We start from the raw sequence: 21,531 nt of genomic DNA, 5'->3' as shown, positions 1-21,531 counted from the left end.
TAAGGGAATGGCTGCAGCCTTTCGAATTCGCAAAGACTACACAAAGGAGTGATAACAATGTCCCTTAGGCTTTGCATTCTTCTTCCTTTATTTTCTTCCTCCCCCCCCCCACCCCATCAAGAATGCTATAAGATCCCTTTAAATACCTCCTTAAGTCCTTGTATATTGTATTATAATACTCTTATTGGCCGTGCACTTTCTGTATTTTATGTAAATTAGTTTGTTTTGAACTATGTTGGCCATGGGCTGTAATAATAATAAACTGAAAATGATCTAAATACAGGTAAGTAGTTCAACAGGTAAAGTCCAAATCCACTAATGTAAGTTAAATGCAGTTAAGTAGTTCAACAAATAGAGTCCAAATCCATCACCAGTATCAATGTCAGCAAAGCAACTGTCCTGAACAGAGTAAAGAGTCTCTAAAGAAAGTAGTTTGACTCAGAATCACTCCAATGGACTCCTCCAGCATAGACAAGCGTGGAAAAAAGTGTCCAAGTCAGATGATCATCTCAGGGTGCAGTTCCCTTTATCCAAGGCCTGGTATCTTATTCACATAATAATAGATGCATCAATTTCAAAATGGAACAGCAAGCCTTCAAATATTCAACCTCACTTCAGAGACTGCCAACCTACTGGCAATTAAAGCCTTGGTATCAGGTTGTCTGGCCCACAGACTGCCCCAATGGACCAAATGGGCCGCTGAAAATCAAAACATGGTCCAGGGACAGTCCATCAAAAGGGGAAATGCACAGACTAGGTAAACTGACCTCGAACCTATCCCTGGTCCATGCAAAAATTAGGTCCGTGGTCTGTTTTCTTCATATCCCTAGTTCCAATAATTCCAGTCTGAATATATATTCAAAAAACATCACTTGATATTTTTGGGATACGTTCAGGTATACAGATGTTATTCAAGGGGTTTTCAGGATACTGGTAAATGGGTCCCTCCAAAATTCTTGAAATATAATTTTACAGTGTGTTTGTGTCAGTGTCTTCATGACAGGTCTTGGTATTGACTGCGCCCTTGTTTGACACTGGCCGTATTCTCCAAGATTCTTTGGTTTGACAATAGTTCTGTTGGGATTGCAAATGTCATCTGTTAAAGTGGGATTATCTGGTTTTACCCAGGGGTTCTTTTTTTCTAGAAAAGACCCAGCAGATGTTCCAGAAAGCTGAGCAGCAGTGCAGCTTGACCCCATAAGACCTTTTTTTGAGCTGAAGCCCTCGCCAAGCCAGCCAGAGCAGCACTCAGCTTTTTAAAAGCCCTGGTTCTACAATAGTGTATCAAATGAAGAGATTTCCTAATATTAGGGTTGCCAAGTCTAACTCAGAAAATATCTGGGGACTTTGGGAGTGGGCTAGGAGACTTTAGGGGTAGAGCCAGGAGACTTTCCCATTCCCTAAAATAAATAACTAAAAATACAGCAGTGCAGTTCCCCTGAATGCAGTCTTCATTCCCTCATCCCCCAGCAGCTGGCTGCACTTCTGCTTCCTTCCTCCTCCTCCTCCTTCTTCTTCTTCCTCCTTCTCTCTCTCTCTCTCTCTCTCTCTCTCTCTCTCTCTCTCTCTCTCTCTCTCTCTCACACACACACACACACACACACACACACAGCCCAGCCAAAATAAACACAGTCTGGAAGCACACATTTTGTGGTCTCACTGGGACAATTTACTCACCATAGGTGTTGTTGAATGCTGTATACTCAACCAAGTTCTTTAGACTAACACAGGAAACCAGAAGTTTACTGTGCAAACGCCTTCTGGAGGGGCTGTAAAACAAACGAAGGAACAGGGCTGCTTCTCTTCCCTCTCTCACAACAGCCACTGTTCTGCAGGCTGACTCCACCCCATTCAGCCTGTCTCTGGAGATTTAAAGGCACACACACTTTTCAAAAAGCAAGCCCTTCCCAAGTCTTCTAAGCCTTCTGAGGTGGAAAGGCACATGGTGGCTTTGGGGTGGGGCTTCTCCCCACCAACCACTTGACTAGGGGCAGGAAGGAGCCTGCAAAACTGGGGGATCCTCTGCTGGGACCTGGGGATTAGCAAGCCTACCTAATATTGTCAGATAGTGCACAACCAGGAATAAAACCTACTTGATCCTCATGTACATAGGTTGCTATAATTTCATTTAATCTGTCTGCTAAGAAAGATTAATTTTTTTTAAAGTCATAATTGAGTAGTGAGATGGGCTGGTAAGAAGCTGGATAATGGTTGTTCTTTCCGGTCTTATGTATGACTATCATTGTGGATTCTTGCCAAGAACGAAGAATTTGACCAGTGGACGTGACATGACTGCAGATATCCCCAAGGGGTTGTGGCAAAATATTTTTAATTTTTTTATATATAAAATTCTATAGGGTGGCAATCCCTACCCATAGCCTTATTGTTCTGAATTTTTTTTAAAAAAAATACTGTGTTCACTTCAGAAGGTGTAATAGGCTGATCCAAAAATCCAAGTTGTCCATTGTTAAAATCTTATTGAATGTAGTCAATGTTAAATAATCCAATATTTATTTATTTATTTATTCATTCATTTTTTTATTTACCTTAGATTTATATCCCGGCCGCTCCACAAGCAGACTCAGGGCAGCTAACAGTCATGTTAAAAACAACAGTTTCAGTTGCAATTTTAAAAACGATAAAACTTAAAACAAATAACAATTTAAACTAAATATTTGCTATACAAGAATTTTGTATATACAAGAATTTTAACATAGGTGGATCAGATTATATTGATGTCATAATTCTTCTGTTTATCTGTTAGTGGTCCTTCTGATGATATTGCTCAGCAGCATAGAGTGGCAGCCTTCTTCCACTTAGTGATTATAGGTCTGTCAGAAAAGTTCAGTTTTACAGGTCCTGTGGAATTGGGAAAGATCCCACAGGGCTTTTACAGCCTTTGAGAGAGCATTCCACAGCATTGGTGCTGCCACTGAGAAGGCCCTGGCCCGTGTAGAGCTTAGTCTGGCCTCCCTTGGTCTGGGGATGGATAGCAGATTTTGGGCTCCCGAATGCAGTGCTCTCTGGGGAACATTTGGGGAAAGGCGGTCCCGGAGTTAGGCAGGTCCTTGGTCACCTGCTTTAAAGGTCAGTACCAACACTTTGAAATGGACTTGGTACACAACAGGAAGCCAGTGCAGCTCTTTCAGCACTGGTTGAATGTGCTTCCATCAAGAAGCCCCATTAACCACTGTGCTGCAGTGTTCTGCACTAGCTGCAATTTCCGAGTCAGAGTCAAGGACAGCCCCAAGTAGAGGGCATTACAGTAGTCTATTCTCGAGGTGACAGTAGCATGGATCACCATTACTAAATTGTGGTAATCCAAAAAAGGGCCAACTGCCGTACCTGCCTCAGATGGAAAAAGGCGGACTTGGCAGTGGTAGCTACCTGGGCCTCATAGTCAGAGGAGCACTCCCAGGCAACTGAGCTTTGGGGCCAATATTAGAGGCACCCCATCAAAAGCTGGCAAGGGGATCTCCTTTCTCGGACCACCACAACTCAGATATAGAACCTCCATCTTCATCGGATTCGGGTTGTGGGTTAGTTGACGTGTACAGAGTTTTTAATATTTACTTTAAAAACTTCACTGATAACTTTTGAATTAATAAGTGCATTAAGCTTTTGAGAAACTCAGCTCTCTGCTACAATAAAATGTGTTAAGTCTTAAAGGTGCTACTCTTTACTATTAAAGTCTTAAAGGTGCTACTCTTTACTATATTTAACTCTTTACTATTTTACAGCAACAGACTAAAACGGCTAACTCCTCTGGATGTATTACCCTGTGACATTATAATGGCATGAATCATATTGTCAGACTGCTTCTTAGCAATTCTATACTTCAGGAGCCTAAGAGACTTTGGATTCTTCGTACATATTTTTGTTCTAAAATCAATATATTTATCTGAATAGAAGAGGTTTCTAACAAATCCAACTTTTTCCTTTCTCTTTCTAATGCTCTTAAAGTCTCCCCCCACCCCCCACCCCAGAAGCATGTGCTTTTTCTCTAGTGAAGCCATCTTATTTTGTATCTCTATTAATATATTTTGTTTGTCTTTCTTACAGGCTGAAGCAACGGCAATCAGCCTGCCCCTTAAGGTTGGCTTGAAGGAGTCCCAAATTCCTGAGATATAATTCCATTCTCTTTTCAAAAGCTTCTAATTTTTGTACCCATTTGGTCAAATAGTTTCTGAAGTAGCTCAGCTGTGACTGCTTTTTCAGATGGCATGTCTACTGATCCGGCCCTCTTCCTTTAATGAAACTATTCATCAACATCCAGGAACAGGGCTCTCTGTACTGACTAAATGGAAAAGAGACAATTAAGATACTTTACTGTATTTATATTCCTCAGCCTCTCCTCAGGTTGCCATAGCAAGAAAGCAGCACAATTAGATCATTAGCCTGTCCTTAGTTATAATCCACCAATAAAATGCAGTCTCAAGCAAAACACCGGAAATAGTCGTGCAGTTCTGTTCCCGTCTCTTCAATATAGTATTCCGCAGCCTCTTATCAAGTTGCTGTAAGAACAAAGCATCACAGCCAAAATATTAGCTTGCCCTTGAGTATTTATAAATCCGCCAGTTAGACGTGGTCTTAAGGAAAACACTAGAGCTGGCCATGTATTCCTGCCCCCATCCCTTCAGCTAATAACTCTTTATCCACATGCAGATTTTCCATATACAAAATTAATAAAAGCATTTTTACTGTCCCCCCTTATACATTCAAAATCTTTCTTATTTCTTCACCTTATTCAGCTTTTTACACACCCAGATTTCAAACCATTAAATCCATAAAGGTTGTGTTGATTTATGTTATCTGAAAGAAGAGGCTTATCTCACCACAAGGTTCATTGTCTCTGCGGTAGAAGACAATCTCTCTTTATCAATGATGTTAATCAGATCCTTTGAAGCTTAAGAAGTGAGAATTGGTCAGACTTAATGTCCATTAGTATTTCACTGTGGCAATCAGCTCAATGTTTTCCCCGGTCTCTCGGCTGCTCATACCCTGGGTGTCTCTTCAAGAAAACCAGCAGGGGAGCTGCTGTAGTGAAAACAAAGTGGGCTATCTCTATTTCATCCAGAGACTGCATCAGCAGGGATTTGCCCTCTTGCAGACAATTTTGACCACAGTGTGTCTCCACATTTGCAGAGTCTGCCACGGCTCCCCACCAAAGGTTCCTACACTATATACTTCTGACAGGGGAACTACCAGCCTCCCCCCCCCCAAAACAAAATACATGCAATACTATTAATTAGGATCAACAAAAATCACCTAAGTGTGCAAGTATCTGAGTTCTCTAAAACTCGTCATCAAACTATTAAAACACAAAAAAGGGAGAGGGAAAGAAATGATTATATAGGTCACAATGTTAGACCTCTCATCAGTCTTGTGCAAAATGCGTTGCAGTCTGACATATCTGGTGCTGGGAACAGCTGGTTACCATTTGCAGCCAAAATTTCTGGGAAGAAGGAAAAAGCTACACATATGGTCCAGTAGATCCCTCTCAGCCATACATCCACACCAAAAAAGTACAAATCAACAAAATACGGTAACTAAGATCTGGCCCTAAGTCCCTCAGCAAACAGAGTGTAAAACTAAACAGAAGAACAATCCTTTCACTTTACAGAGCAGCCAAGGAATACAGGCACTGATGTAGAAATATGTAGAAATACATCTGTAGAAAGCAGTAATGGGGCTGCTGGATTAGAGGACAGCATATCACAGGCCTCCAGCAATAAACAGATAAACAGTTGTTTTCTGACAAAGAGCTGGCAAAGAAAAATAGCTCTACTACATATGTAGGGAATGAGTTCTGTGCTGAAATTACAGACAAGAAACTATAAAAATCAGCTACTAAAAACAATGAAAAATGCTTGAGGAAAAACAAATACACACTTGCTTCTTCCGTCTTGCTTTAATACAACACAGTAATTCTTAAATATGCAATAATATTTTCACATATAAAGTCTATCTATTCCAAAGGAACATGGTGAGTGTTTTTATTTTATAGCATGATGCTTCTATAAATTTACATAGTTAATGCAAACATTAAAAACAGCTACCTATTCTAAGGAAGGTCACAACCTACATGTTTACGGTTAGAGGAAAATGTCCAACACTGCCTCATAACTTAATTATCTCGTGCTTTGCTTGCAGCAGTCCACAGTACTTGAAATAGATTTTTTTGCAACCCAAACCCAGTGATAAGATGCAATGTCTCCACAATCTGCAAGAGTGAAGTAATTAAAGATGAAGCTAAGGAGTCATCTAGAGTGCTCCGAATTCATAACACTTGACAGAATCTAAAAAGGAAAGTGACCCCTATATAAAAGCAATTGTCCTGGGGATCCAGAAAGCTTGTGACATGATAACTCCCTTCTAGCAAACCATCCTTCATCCCTTTTTAACATTCTCATCCCAGTTTTAATTTTTCTCTCTCTTTTTCCTGCTTCTGTTCTTCAGGCAGTTTTAATTCCTCCTGATAAAGAGGCTTCCACTCAGGCAAGAAAACAGCAGAATTGTTTGTTTAGACTGTAAGCTTCTTTGGGACAGGGGGAAAAGATCAGTTTTTCGTGCACTTACATTAACTCTGTGAAGTGTCATACACATTTCTATAATCACCATACTATACAATAAAAATTCACCTGGTCTTTGCAAAAGTTAGGCTACTCTATTATATGGGAATTTTAAAAACCCTGAAGTGCATTTCTTAAAGATGCTCTTTTCTCTACACATTTTACACACCAAAAAAAACCTTATCACAAATTATTCAACCAAGTGAGGCATCCAAATAACCAAAATGGGACAGTCAGTAGACTGACAAGAGTCCAGCAGACAACTACTCCCCTCAATCCAAATAATTAAAAATATCATTTTGCCTTCATCCAGTGCTCCAGATGTCCCCTGTAAACTACCACTGTGAAAAAGAAAAATGGTCACCAGTTTGCAATATATTGGCCATGTATTATTTCCGTATACTCCAATGACAACGTCTAGTAACCATGGTGCTTAATTCCTTTCAGTCAGCAGTTTTCCACTGATAGGGCAGTCATTTCTGTGCACAGAAAATTTATATTCTTCTAACAACAAACAGCCAGAGCAGGGCACAAGGGAAACAGAGAGGGAGGGGAGGCAGGCAATTAAGTGGAGCCTTTGTATTAGCCTTTTAAAATGATGTTACTATATCACAGAAGAAGTGATGTTAAAAAAAAACAAATGTCAGATCTGTAGTACTATTATGTAGACATTTTATTTCCCTCAAAATAATGTAGTTGGTCAAAAGTTAGGAGGGGGGAAACATGTTTTATGTGTTATTTCAGGGGGGAGAGATTGGCAATTTATCTTCCCTACACATTTCTAGTCTGGACAACAGAAAACTGCCTGTCAACTGGTATTCATACCAACAGTCATAATGACTACTAAGCAAAATGACATACTCAGTAATAAACAACTCTTTAAAAATATGTATACATAAATACATCCTGGAAATAGCTTTTCTGGTCCCAAGGACACTATACGAGAAAAAGCCCTAAGGGTAGGTCTGCCACTTGGAATAATAAGGACATGATATATTGTTCATTGAGACAATTCATGAAGGTGTATTTCCTAGCAGTTATTCCCAGTAGATTAACAGAAATCCAGGAAGAAAGACAGCAAATATATATACATGCTGCAACAGGCACATCTGTATATAATTCACATTAATGTGCATACAAGGCTAGGGGAAAACACTAACATATGAAGCTGCCTTCTACTGAATCAGACCCTTGGTCCATCAAAGTCAGTATTGTCTACTCAGACTGGCAGCGGCTCTCCAGGGTCTCAAGCTGAGGTTTTTCACACCTATTTGCCTGGACCCTTTTTAGTTGGAGATGCTGGGGATTGAACCTGGGACCTTCTGCTTACCAAGCAGATGCTCTACCACTGAGCCACAGCCCCATTCATGGCTCTCCAGGGTCTCAAGCTGAGGTTTTTTCACACCTATTTGCCTGGACCCTTTTTTGGAGATGTCAGGGATTGAACCTGCGACCTTCTGCTTACCAAGCAGATGCTCTACCACTGAGCCACCGTCCCTCCCCTACGGTTATGGTTAAGAAGTATCTAGAAGAGGCCAGGGCACTGCAGAGCATTCTCTGCCTTCTCAGTAGATGAAATTATGTAGAGCAGTGATCCCAACATGGTGCCGATGGGTACCATAGTGCTTGTCATTGTGTTTCCTGGCACCCACTTCCCCTCCCCCCAGTGCATCTGCTCCTCAAAGCAAAAAGCCACTTCTGGCTTTCTTCTCCCCCAATGAGGCAAAGAGTGTTTCAGAAGAGCCCAGACAGCTTCATTTTGTGTCTACACAAGAACCCTTTCAACAACTCTGTCAGAAACAGCACCTCCATCATAAGGCAGTATTTGACTTGGAACATGCATAGCAGCCATTTTTGTGGTGCTCCCCATTATCTTTTTTCAAAGTTCCAAGTGTGTCCACTGGATCAACAAGAAGGACCCCTGATGTAGATAGAACTACCAAGGTAAAGTCTTATGGACACCTAATCTGGAAATACTGAAGCAAGGTTTTCTGACCATATTTGCCACATATCACAACCACAGCATTTGTGCAAATAACAACATTTACTTTTTTGTAAAGAATTTAAAGAGCAAAGGTTTGCTGTCTACAAAACCAATGGATATAGCAATAAATTAGCCTTGTTTTAGGAGGTTTCCTTGAGCCATACAATGCAAAGGTGGTGGACTACCTGTAAACACCTATGACAGAAGGTTTTTGGTCAGTATAAGACACATTTATGAATCTCAGAACTACTCCTATAACTAGCTGAGGGTGTGTCAATTGGCAAGACTGAGAATTTTAATTAATTGCTTTTATTATATGCCACAGTAACACAGAGCAGAAAGACCACATTATAGTACAACATATTTTAATTCTGGGTATAAGCTTTCCTGTGCAGGCATACTTCATCAGATGCATTAAAATATTTTTCTTCAAGCTTTATATATACAGGTGAGGGTGGTAGTTGCCAGAAAGTGCTAGATAGATTCAAGACGCATAAGTAACTGGGTGATTAATATAATTGAGATTGGATTAAAGCAGCTGTTATGACCTGTGAATGGCAGCAAATTAGCATACAACTACAAGAGAACATAAGAGAAGCCATGTTGGATCAGGCCAATGGCTCATCCAGTCCAACACTCTGTATCACACAGTGGCCAATAATTTATATATACACACACACACACACACTGTGGCTAATAGCCACTGATGGACCTCTGCTCCATATTTTATCTAACCCCCCCTCCTCATCCCTCTTCTCAAAGGCCCACTTCTCTGGCATCACAGCAGACAAAGAGTGAGACAGGCAGGCAGAGGAGAAGAAGAAAGTGGTAGCAAGTGTGGTTAAAGAGGTTGCTTCTGCTGCTGAAGCAAAGGGGGAGGCCCAGTGTGCACACATTCTGGGAGAAGGAAGAAGGATGGATGGACCCTCCAAAAAGCCGACTTGATGCAGGTCTTTTCACCACTCTTGCTGCTTCTGGGACCCTCCTCTTCCTTGAAGAAGAAGAAGATATTGGATTTATATCCCGCCCCTCACTCCGAAGAGTCTCAGAGTGGCTCACAATCTCCTTTACCTTCCTCCCCCACAACAGACACCCTGTGAGGTGGGTGGGGCTGGAGAGGGCTCTCACAGCACCTGCCCTTTCAAGGACAACCTCTGCCAGAGCTATGGCTGACCCAAGGCCATGCTAGCAGGTGCAAGTGGAGGAGTGGAGAATCAAACCCAGTTCTCCCAGATAAGAGTCCGCACACTTCACCACTACACCAAACTGGCTCCAACTTGCTTGTGGGCCAAATAACAGACCTGGACGGGCCAGTTCCATCCCCTGGGCTGTATGTTTGACCCTCCTGGATTAGACAGTAGTTGATATGAAAGACCTCTACCTGAGAGCCTCTGCCTGTCAAAGTAGACAAGACTGACCTTGATAGACCAACTGTGTGCTTTATTACAATATACAAAAAGAAAAGGTTCAAAGATATTTCACATCACCACTGTAGTATGGATGATGCAGAGACCAAGTCACTCACATACTTCTAGATTAATACTTGAACCATGATGTCTTCTCTACTTTCTGCTCTCCTAGTGCATGCCTTCAAAGCAGCGGGATTTAGAACACCCAAGCCACACAGAAAAAGCTATGTACGCAATACTGTTTGCCCTTTGTGCCCAGCCTACCCACTGATCTGAGTGTACTACCCTGGCAGGGAAGTCTGGGAAGAATGAGGCGTAGTTCAAAAAAGTTCAGAACCAGTAAGGGATGTAAACTAGTGATTAGGTAATACAGCAACTTTAGAAAAGAAGCTCAATGCTCTTGAGAAAGAAGGAACACCGGCAGGACACAGGGCTAAGATAGGCTGAAAAAGGGAAAGGAGAAAAAGGACCAAACAAGGCAATGACAATCTGGGAAGAATGGAAAAGTAGCAGCATCACACAAGACACTATAACAACATTGACAACTGTTTTTTTAACATGATACTAAAATGTAAAAAAAAAAGAACACTGGGCTCAGCCTTGGTGCTGTTGATGCGCCTGTGCTTAGTGAGGGTGGTCTTTAGTGATGCAAAGAATGAAGGCTTGCACACAGCAGTGATAAAACCACTATATAATTAATTAATTTTTAGCTAATTATTTATTGGGAAGATTGGGTGGGGCTTTTAATTAAATAACTATTAGGGTGATTGGCAGATTGGTTCATAAATAGATCGGTTGAGAGGAGGAGGGTTGGAGAAGAGGGCAGTTCAGCCTCAATTATTTCATCAGTGGAGCGGACACAACTAGGAGATGACTGGCCTGGGGATTCCAGTACTCCTGGGGAGGGGAAGGTATGACGGTGGGACTAGGCGGAATTATAAGGGAAGGGGGTTGAGACACAACAGGGCTCGACCCCCTTCCAGCCTACGTCCCATCCCGACGGTGGCAAGTAGTAGGGCCAGAGTAAATTACCCGCCTCCGTCACTGGTGTTATGTAATGCCAGGTCCATCAATAATAAGATCTCTACCCTTCGGGAGTTCCTGTTCGAACAGGATATGGACCTGGCATGCGTGACCGAGACCTGGGTGCACGAAGGGGAGACTGTAGCTCTCTCCCAGTTGGTTCCCCCAGGATTCTCGGTCGTTCACCAGTCCCGGACTAGCGGGCGGGGGGGAGGGGTGGCTATACTCATACGAGAGGCTTACTCCTTTCGGGCCCTCCCGCCTCCGGAGATCGGGGGCATTGAATGTGCCGGTTTGGCGTGGGACGTTGGGGAGGGGTTGGCGGTTTGGCTGGTGTACCGACCGCCTAACGCACCAGCCGGCGCCTTACCATCCCTGATGGAGGCCGTAGCAGGCTGGGCATTGGAGTACCCAAGGCTTTTGATCCTGGGTGACTTCAATGTCCATGCCGATGACATGTCCTCTAGTCAGGCGATGGACCTAGTGTCATCCATGGCGACGCTAGGACTCTCCCAGTTTGTTACAACGCCTACCCACCAGGCGGGGCACATGTTAGACCTGATCTTCGCGGCGGGAATTTTAGTGGACGATATTACTGCTCAGACAGTGCCATGGTCGGACCACTATGCCCTTAAGGCTCGTATGAATATCCCACCCCAAGCCCGTTTAGGCGGCGAGCCTATTTTAGCTCGCCCGCGGAGCCAGATGGACCCCGAACGGTTCCAGATGGCTCTACGGGATCCCTGGCCCTCTGGCAACTCCCTCGATGACCTGGTGGAGTCCTGGAATGATAGGCTCTCCAGGGCCATCGATGAGATTGCACCTAGACGTCCTCTGCGCCCTCGCCTAAAGCTAGCACCCTAGTATAACCAGGAGTTGCGGCAACTAAAGCGAGGACTCAGACGACTAGAGAGGCAATGGCGGTGTACTCGAGACGAAGCGACTAGAACATCTTATAGAGAGTGTATGAAGTCCTATGAGATGGCAGTCAAAGCCGCAAAGAAAACATACTTTGCGGCTAAGATTGCATCTGCAACTTCGCGCCCGGCACAATTGTTCAACATAATTCGGACCCTTGTAACGCTGCCACAGGGCAGCCCAAACGTTAGTCAATTGGAAATAGGCTGTGAGGCTTTTGCAAAATTTTTTGCAGATAAAGTTGCGTCGCTCCGCCGCGACACCCCCGCCATATTGGAGACAGTATCCGAACCCGAGGCTCCTTGCCTGTCTTCAGATTGTATTCTGGATGGTTTCGGCGCTCTCAGCTTGGAGGAAGTTGACAGGATCCTCTTGTCTGCACGCCCTACAACTTGCAATTCGGACCCTTGCCCCTCCTGGCTTATTAAATCTTGCCAGAGGGAGCTTAGGTATCCTATACGGGATATCATAAACAGATCCCTGATGGAAGGGCAATTTCCAACGCCTCTTAAGGAGGCAGTGGTCCGTCCCCTCTTAAAAAAACCAACACTGGATCCGGCCGAATTGGCACACTATCGGCCGGTCTCGAATTTACCCTTTTTGGGTAAACTCATTGAGAGGGCAGTGGCGTTGCAACTACAGAGTTTCCTGGAGGATGCTTCCGTCCTTGACTCCCATCAGTCGGGCTTCCGCCCGGGTCATGGGATGGAGACAGTGCTGGTCGCCCTGGTGGATGATCTCCAGCGGCATCTGGAACGAGGCGGCTCGGCGGTACTGATGCTGTTAGACCTGTCGGCAGCGTTCGACACGGTCGACCATCGGTTGCTGACTTGCCGTCTTGCCGACGTGGGGATTCAGGGGTTGGCTTTACAATGGCTTACCTCTTTCCTCAAAGGTCGGGGACAAAGAGTGGCGATTGGGGGTGAATTGTCCCAGAGATACCCGCTGGATTGCGGGGTCCCTCAGGGAGCAGTTCTATCCCCGATGTTGTTTAACATCTATATGCGCCCTCTTACCCAGATTGCCCGGAGATATGGGCTGGGTTGCCACCAGTACGCTGATGACACCCAGCTCTATCTACTTATGGACGGCCGGCCTGCCTGTGTCCCAGAAAACCTGGACCTGGCATTGCAGGCCGTGTCTAGATGGCTCAGGCTGAGCGGGCTGAAGCTAAATCCGACGAAGACAGAGGTCCTTTGCCTGGGTCGCCGTGGTCCAGGGAGGGAGATTCCCTTACCGGCCCTCGATGGTGTGCCTCTGTCAGCGGCACACAGGGTTAGGAGCCTGGGGGTGCTACTGGAGCCTACCCTAACTATGGAGGCCCAGATAGCAGCCACTGCCAAGTCCGCATTTTTTCATCTTAGGCGGGCAAGGCAGTTGGCCCCTTTCCTGGAGGGCGACGACCTGGCAACAGTGATCCATGCAACGGTCACCTCGAGGCTGGATTACTGCAATGCCCTCTACATGGGGTTGCCCTTGTGCCGAACCCGGAAGTTGCAGCTAGTGCAGAATGCCGCTGCCCAGCTGTTGTTAGGGCTCCCTAGACGGGAGCACATCCAGCCGGGGCTTCGAGGACTGCACTGGCTGCTGATAACATACCGAGTTCGGTACAAGGTGCTGGTTATGACCTTTAAAGCCCTTTATGGTCTGGGACCTGCCTACCTTAGGGACCGTCTCTCCCCACATGTCCCCCAGAGAGTGCTGAGGTCGGGGTCTCAGAACCTCCTTATAATCCCTGGGCCAAAGGAGGCCCGTCTGAAAGCGACCAGGGACAGGGCCTTCTCGATTGCAGCTCCCTGTTGGTGGAATCAGCTCCCGGAGGAGGTGAGGGCCCTGCGGAGCCTTGAACAGTTCCGCAGGGCCTGTAAAACAACCCTCTTCCGGTTGGCATATAATTAACTGTGAGCAGAATGCCTGAATATTAAATCTTAAACATCAGATTACTGAATATTGGAAATTTGAAGGACTGATTTAAGGAATAGTAGCATAGTGTATATCGATGTGAGTTTTATGTATTTTTAGGCTTTTATGTATTTTATTGTATAATTTTAATTGTATTTAAATCGACCTTTGTTAGCTTTTATTGTTGTAAGCCGCCCTGAGCCCACCTCGGTGGGGTAGGGCGGGATATAAATCGAATAAAGTAAAGTAAAGTAAAAGTATATACAGTTTATTTACACCTCCACTCTCCAAACCGACAGAATGCTCCGCTGCAACTCCACCATACATATCCCACACACAGTAAAGTGTCTTTGTACATTTATACACATCATCCACCCAGGTAACCAATCAGCTTGCTGCTGAGTCATGCTGACATTGCCCAGGCTGATGCAATCTGGCAACCAGCCACCTTCTGTCACTTAGATGATCTACCTGGCAGTTCTGTTACTTTCACTTTCCCAGCATGTGCTAGAAACTGCTTGGCTTTGCATACACACTGACAGGTGCATGCCTTTATTCAATATGGGCAAATAAAAACTGTAACTATTGTGGTTTCATTTTACAGTGCTTGGAATCATGTATAGGCATGCAGCTTGTGAGTTCAGACCAAGTCTTGGGGATCAGCACATGGCTTTGCCCAGGAAGCTATCCTACTTGCATTTCCGCCCCCCCCCCAAAAAATAACATGATAATTCATTCAAATCATACTGAAATTACGGCAAAAGTTTTCTACCATACATCTCAAGAGTTTACATAGGAGAACACAGCTAATAGATGTTCGAATGATTAAATTATTACATTTTCTACAATAGAACATAACTGGGCATCTTACCTTTAACGATTTGCTTGGCACAAGCATTGTAGACTTGTTCCTGAGTTGTATTGGGAGGCAACACTCTATCGAAGACATAAGGCTTCCCTTGCTGCAAGAAAAAGAACTATTTTAGGAGGGAATAAATCCAACGAAACTGCTATTATAAAGTACAGAGATTCATCTCAAATGGCATTCCCACGGTTTTAGAATTGCCGATTACTACAAAGATGGCAGAATTAACAAAATGCCATATTGGGCATTTCTGAGATAGCATATCCATAACAGTTAGCAAGCGTGTTAGAATTCTAATTTCCTATTAGATCAATCTGTTTGAACCTCAACTAAAACAGGAAACAACACATTCATCAGTGTCACAACTTAGAAGGTTTTACTTTCTTTACTTCAAATTAAAACATTATATATGTAATCTGCAGACATCTAACTTTGCAGGAGTGAAGTCATCAAATCATTAGAAAACTCCATTTATGACCAGCTCCCATTTGGTTCCTCATGGAAGAAAAGTTCATTCGCATTTATTGTGTTTCCATCCTGCTTTTCTTTCTTTATGCAATTCAAGGTAGTTTGCATAGAATTCCCGGGAAGTCCAGAAGATACCGACAAGACGGGGGCAAAATCAGAAACAGCAAAAGGTACTTTTAAAAAAATGGTTAGAATTTATCCTAGGAAAACCGAAACATCTCAAATTCTCTTTCAGCCAACAGTATTTACAAAAATGAAATGCACCACTTTGGAGAAAGGAAAATACTATATGATCCTGCCTGAATCGATAAAGTAGCACCATTGCGATTTTATCTGATTGTTTTACTGTTTTAATATTGTTTATTTTATGTTAGCCACCTTGAGTCTTCGTAGAATAGGTGGGATATAAATCTAACATAATAAATCAATAATTCATTCCTCTGCAAATTCATTCCTATGCAAAACCACCAAGTCCACATACACACACACAGAGTATCCCTGAGGAATGGAGCACACATTTAACGTTTGCCACAGGTACGCTGAAGCAAGCAACCTCTCATCTGAAGAGCTACATATAAGAACAGTTGCCAAGTGACTGAGTCTTCATATTCCAAATTTCCATGCCAGTCCCTGCAACTGCTGGTACTATAGAAAGCCTGTCTAATAGCTTCAGGTCATATGTCGGTATCAGTACAAAATACAGCAAGGATGAGGACTATTTGACACAGACAGGCTGGGTACAGACGGGCAGCTTAGGGCGCACTGGAGGCACCCCAAACTGGAGTGGACAAAGAGCAATCAGACGCTCCTGTGCAAGGTGCCTGTATCTCACATGAGGGACACTTGAGCACCGTCAGATAGTTGTTACGCCCCAACCCCTTAGTATGGTTTGAGTTTCTTTTGTTCCTTACTTTTTTTATTGGCCATGCACTCATACACCCAAACAGCTAGGGCAGTTTTATTTTAAGAATACTGGTGAGCACCTAGAGTGGATTGGTGGGTTCACGCCACCAATTCACTTCGCACTCTGGCATTCAGGTGCCCAGAAAGGCGAATGGTGTGCGGCAAAAAGAATTTGCTAACACTTCCTAAGTGGTAGTTTTTTGAGCCACCCCAGAGCCACCGGAGGACAGGGTGAGCATGAGAACCAGACAGGAGGCAGATGGACATTTTTGGACTTGATTTTTAAATCTGTCTGCAAACTGTCCTTGTGTCAGTTTAAACTGCCGGTCTGGACCCAGCCAAATTTTGTCAAAAAATTGTCTCCTTGCAGCATTAATGGGGAGGCCATTTTTAAGTGTTTCCCCATGGCAACAATTACATGTTTCCCAGCCATGAGACTTCTTTAATCACCTCCCAACTAGTCTAAAGCTCTGCTAAGTTTTCTCCGCTGATAGCACTGATTTCTGTGAGCTAGATGCAAATAAACTGGAGTAAGCTGCTGAAAGCTCCAGCAAAGTTCTATTCACAGGAAAGATTCAGAATCCTTTGCCTTTGGCACTCTGGAAGCGGATCTCTAGGCAAACATTTGTAGATGTTCAGACTATTCTCCATTCAAAATATACTTCTTTTTGCCAACCAGGTAACAGGAAGACTGTGAAGCTAACTTCTTCCAGACAAATAAATTCTATCTAATTATACAGTTCCCTTTAGCTGCATCTGTAATCTGCACCCAGTCTGTCCAGTGCCTGTGCTCCATTAGTTTCATTTTGACTTCTCTATAAAAGAAAGCTATAAACCTGTAACCTGCTTTCCTTAGAAAATTCTGAAAACTGACAGTAAAAAATGTGTGAAACCCCACATTTAGCCAGTTATGGGTATTCAGTTTCCTGTTTTGTTTTGCTAAAAAGAGTGCAGGAATATCACTCAGATTAGGTAAATCATTTATGCAATCGCTTTGCTCTAGGGTTGCTAAGTCCAATTCAAGAAATATCTGGGGACTTTGGGGGTGGAGCCAGGAGACTTTGGGGGTGGGGCCAGGAGACATTAGGGGTGGAGCCAAGATCAAGGCCACGTGCCCCGTCCCGAACCCGTGTTAGAGCCCCCTTCCTTCCGCCTCCCCCTCCCGGGAGACTCACTTGAGGTTGTCGAGGGAGCAGACATTGCGGGTGGCACTGCCGTGCCCGCCATCCCAGCTGCGTGACCGCCCAAACATGCCGCCGGCTGCCTCGCCTCGCCTCCAGCTACGGCCTGGCTCCCCTCATCGGCATTGCCTCTGCTGGCCCTGCACTGCCATTCGGCCGCCACACACAGCTGCCCAGCCGCGGAAGGAGCCGAGCGGGACACGCCAGGAAACGTAGTCCCCAAGGAGATGCCGCCCGGCAGCCGGAGAGGACGTGCACCTCGAAAAGGGAGGCCGGACTGGAGTGAATAGCAGGCCGGCAGTGGGCAGTTCTTTGTGACCCGGAGGAAGGGAGGAACCTGAAGCCTGCAAGGGAGGCAGGCAGGGAAAGAGTGTCTCTGTTTGAGAGAGTGGCACCAAAATTGGCGCTGTTTCTCCCCCCCCCCCCCATTTCTGGATTTTTGGAGAGCGGGGGAAGAGGCTGCTAATCTGGGGGTCCCCCACCAGGACGGGGGGGGGGGGTTGGGAAGCCTACTTTGCTCACACAAGCCCTTCATTACATAAAGGATGTTGTTGAGGCCAAAATACACTTTTCCTGCATGGAGATTCCTTTTATGTACTTCCCTTAATTCTCCCTTTCGTAAACCTTCAGAAGCCAATAAACTATTTTTAAAGGAATACGTTAGCTTCCTGTAGTTTCAAAGGGCCAGAATTAAATGTGTTTATTTGGGGCATATCTTCATAAAGTGGAAATGAAAAGCCACCAAAATTATTCCGTAGAATTCTCTAAAATTGATAAGGTGTCCATTTCACCCAAAAGAACTGGTAAAACCCCTCCTCTCCATTTTTAATGAGACCTCTCTCAATGGCCAAAATGGCAGTTGAAAGGGCCCTGTCCCCTTCCTGTTTCTTTTCCTGACAGAAACCAAGGCTTCAACTGGCAGTGCTGTTATAATTGCCTAGCAATGGTCACAGGGAACCTATGTTTCTTAAAACTACATATGCTTTATTTGGGGGTGTTAAACCACACCCCAGGTGTTTTAAGATTTCAACTTTTTCTTCAAACTAGGGGCTGTTCTCAGAAAGATTTGTCTTCTATGTTCATAGCCCTATTTTCTAGATTTCAGTATCCACCATGTTGAGGATTAGACATACTAATAACTAATTAAGGTAGAGTCTTATTTTTCTCATATTATATCAGTAAAATTAATCACATATATATTACTATATAAGTGTTGGGACATTTTGATATATTCAAAACTATCTCCCATTTTACTTTTAGGTGACCATGTCTGACTAAGTGTTGAGTTGGATTTCTGTGGACACGGGGGGGGGGGAGGTGTAATTGATTCCAGCAATTTATTTATTTTATTTTTATTTATTCGATTTATATCCTGCCCTCCCCACCGAGGCGGGCTCAGGGCTGGATTCAAGCCATTATGTAATAGAAGGCACACTTGCTATGTACATCTGACATTATTGTCATCAGTCATAAGTCAAAGCAAAATGGCCTGTCCCCTTTTATTTTATTCAAAATGCCTAACAGAACTTGTGTGAAATTGTGTTTTTCCTACAATGACAATTATCCTGGCTTAAATTGTATTAAATTACAATATCACTATTTTGGGGAGGAAATTATATTTTATACTGTCTATGTTTTATTCTCATTATAGTATTGCCTAATTATATTTTATACTGTGTATGTTTTATTCCCCTTATAGTATTGCCTGACTGTATCTTATAGCTTCGCGAGCTATAAGTCTCCGGAAGCAATTCCTAAGGGAAATACCCAACTGAACGCCTTGGTTCTGGAATTTAATCGGTGTTTTTGGGGAGGAAATTATATTTTATACTGTCTATGTTTTATTCTCATTATAGTATTGCCTAATTATATTTTATACTGTGTATGTTTTATTCCCATTATAGTATTGCCTGACTGTATCTTATTAAGTTATTTGTATTTAATTGATTGGTCTTTGACCGTATTAAACTTTCAACTCGTGTCAATATCACTATAATTTAATGCACATTATCAGTGACAAATAAGGGTAGAAACTAGCTTTAACACCTCACCAAAAATATAAGGGCTATTTAATTTTGATAATGTCTTACCTTTGCAATGCCATATATCTGAATACATGTTCAGCCTATATTTTGGAGCATGAGTACTTAGCTACAAACATGCAACCATGTGAACCTGTGCAAGTAGCTAATTGCAGCTCTGGAGTTTTTAATGCCAATCTTACCACTCATCTTTCACATTTTTATTCCACCCTCCACTATGAAGTTCTCCATTTTAATGTGACAATAACAAGAGATAAGTTATGCTGACAGAACTGGAGAGAATGCCTTCTACTTTGCCAGAAGCCCAGTTATTCTAATTAGGGTAATTAAATTGTAGTAGAAAACATTTTTCAAATGTGCATGCAAGGATGGAGAGCCACTTGGGGTTTAGTGGTAAAATTGTAAGGCCTGTGCTAATATGGCCAGTGAGTTTCATAGCCAGGAACCCAGTCCTTCAGTGCAGAACTTTCTTTTGTTTTGTTCTTTATCCGAGATGTATAATTTTCAATAATAATTTGTAAAATGTTTCTGTAATGTTCTTTTCAAGGCTATAGTTATCTAAATCTTACCTTCCTCTATCACAAGGTTCCTCAACCACTGGGTCGTGGACAGGTACCAGTCCGTGGCCTGTTAGCAACCGGGCCATGGAGTGAGGCAGAGCAGCCCTGCTCCCCCTTTCATCCACCTGGGACCCAGGCAAATGAAAGAAGCAGCGCGGCCTTGCTCCAAGGCAGAGAACCAGCCATGGTCTTGCAAGCATGCTGCAGTACATCCATCCGCCTGCCCGGTTCAAAGCAGCCATTCCTCAGTCAGGAGGTAAGCACCCTCAGGGATCACCCCCCTCCCCAGCCCTGCACTTCGAACTTTTTGCAAACTTTGGAAAGGGCAAGCAGGGAATGGGGAGAAGGAAGTTTACTTCCAAGAAATCTTTTGCGGAGGCTGCAATTCTGCGCAGTTCCTCCTGGAGAATGATATGGTGGGGGAGTTTAAAAGTCGGGAAGAAACTTTTTGCTGACTTCTGGGAAAGAAATGCCTTCTTTTTGACCCAGGTTTATTAGCAATAGAATAATTAACAGGCATTCTCACATTCTGACACGTTATTGTTTTATGGTTTCCCACGCTAATTCAACCCAGATCAAAGGTTTTCTGAATTTGTTGATTTTATTTTTCTGCTATTGGATTTTAACTTTGTACCACTTGGCATTCCAAACCCCACCAGCTATATGTGGCTCTGCTTACTGTACCTCATTCCTCGTCTGAAAAAGTGTGCATGCACACAAATGCTTACGTTCTGAATCCACCTAGAGTAGACAATGTCTGGGAGGTGACTGGTTTCTCCTTGTGCACGGCATAAGAAAGAAAAAGATTAACACACTTCCTAAATGGTTTGGCTCATTTGAGAGGGGGAAAAGCCTGCCTGCCTGTTCGAGCAGAACATGGCAGAAACATTGTCAGTATGAATGAGAACTGATCTCCCTTGGATAATATCTGAAAAAGAGTTAAAGAGTATATCTCCATTTATATGTAACTTCCTCTCCTGAGAAGGACACTTTCTTTGGACATGGAGATCTCTACAATGCCCTCCCCACCCATCCAGAGAGGCATCAGTGGTAATGGTTACCTCATGCTGTCCAACCCCAAACAGCAACCAGGAAAACAGATGAACGCTTGATTACAAAAATGCAGAATTCCTGTCATTCGTTATTCATTCCTTAGTGTTTTCCTTTTTATCAACTATTGTCTTTCTCCTCCATAGTCTTTCAAATGTTTTCAGGCTTCATCCTTTTCTCCTACTTCCTCCGTGGCATATCTGGTGTTCGTGGGGACCAAATACTCCTTTCATTAAGATGCCATTCTCATCACTCTTCTAATTTTGAATTCCATGCCATAGACTATTTTCCCCGTGGCATATATTTCTTGCTGTTATTTACATCCATTGTGGTTCTTTTAATAGCTTGCACATTAATCACACATCTTATTAATATTCTTTGCTTTGTTTTGATTGACTCATCTGTCCTCCACCGTCTTCTGCTGCTTATCACCTAATTCCACTTCTGCATCCTGCTACTGTAGCATCTACTGTTTTTGCTACTGTTTTCTTCCTCAATACTGCTATGATTCTTTTCTCCTTTTTTCATTCATATCCTCCATCTGCTCAATAACCCTTCCTCCATTTATCTACTGCAGTGCTGAACAATTTAGCGAATTCTACCAGTGTTACAATTTCATTCATTTTATGTTTATGGTTTTTTTTTTTCACTTTC

The 21,531-nt window shown here is 43.4% G+C and overlaps 1 protein-coding gene across 1 annotated transcript in view; it reads right to left on the bottom strand.

Moving 5' to 3' along the window:
- KIF5C (kinesin family member 5C) overlaps nt 1-21,531 on the bottom strand; it is a 170,370-nt gene that overhangs the window by 118,364 nt on the left and 30,475 nt on the right. The window contains exon 2 of the mRNA XM_060257215.1: nt 14,680-14,770. Within this exon, the coding sequence (XP_060113198.1) occupies nt 14,680-14,770 (91 nt within the window). The remainder of the gene's footprint in view (nt 1-14,679; nt 14,771-21,531) is intronic.

The sequence above is a fragment of the Heteronotia binoei genome, chromosome 16 (assembly GCF_032191835.1).
Source record: "Heteronotia binoei isolate CCM8104 ecotype False Entrance Well chromosome 16, APGP_CSIRO_Hbin_v1, whole genome shotgun sequence".
Taxonomy (NCBI): domain Eukaryota; kingdom Metazoa; phylum Chordata; class Lepidosauria; order Squamata; family Gekkonidae; genus Heteronotia; species Heteronotia binoei.
The sequence above is the reverse complement of the archived record's forward strand: the minus strand, read 5'-3'. Positions and strand labels throughout refer to the sequence as shown.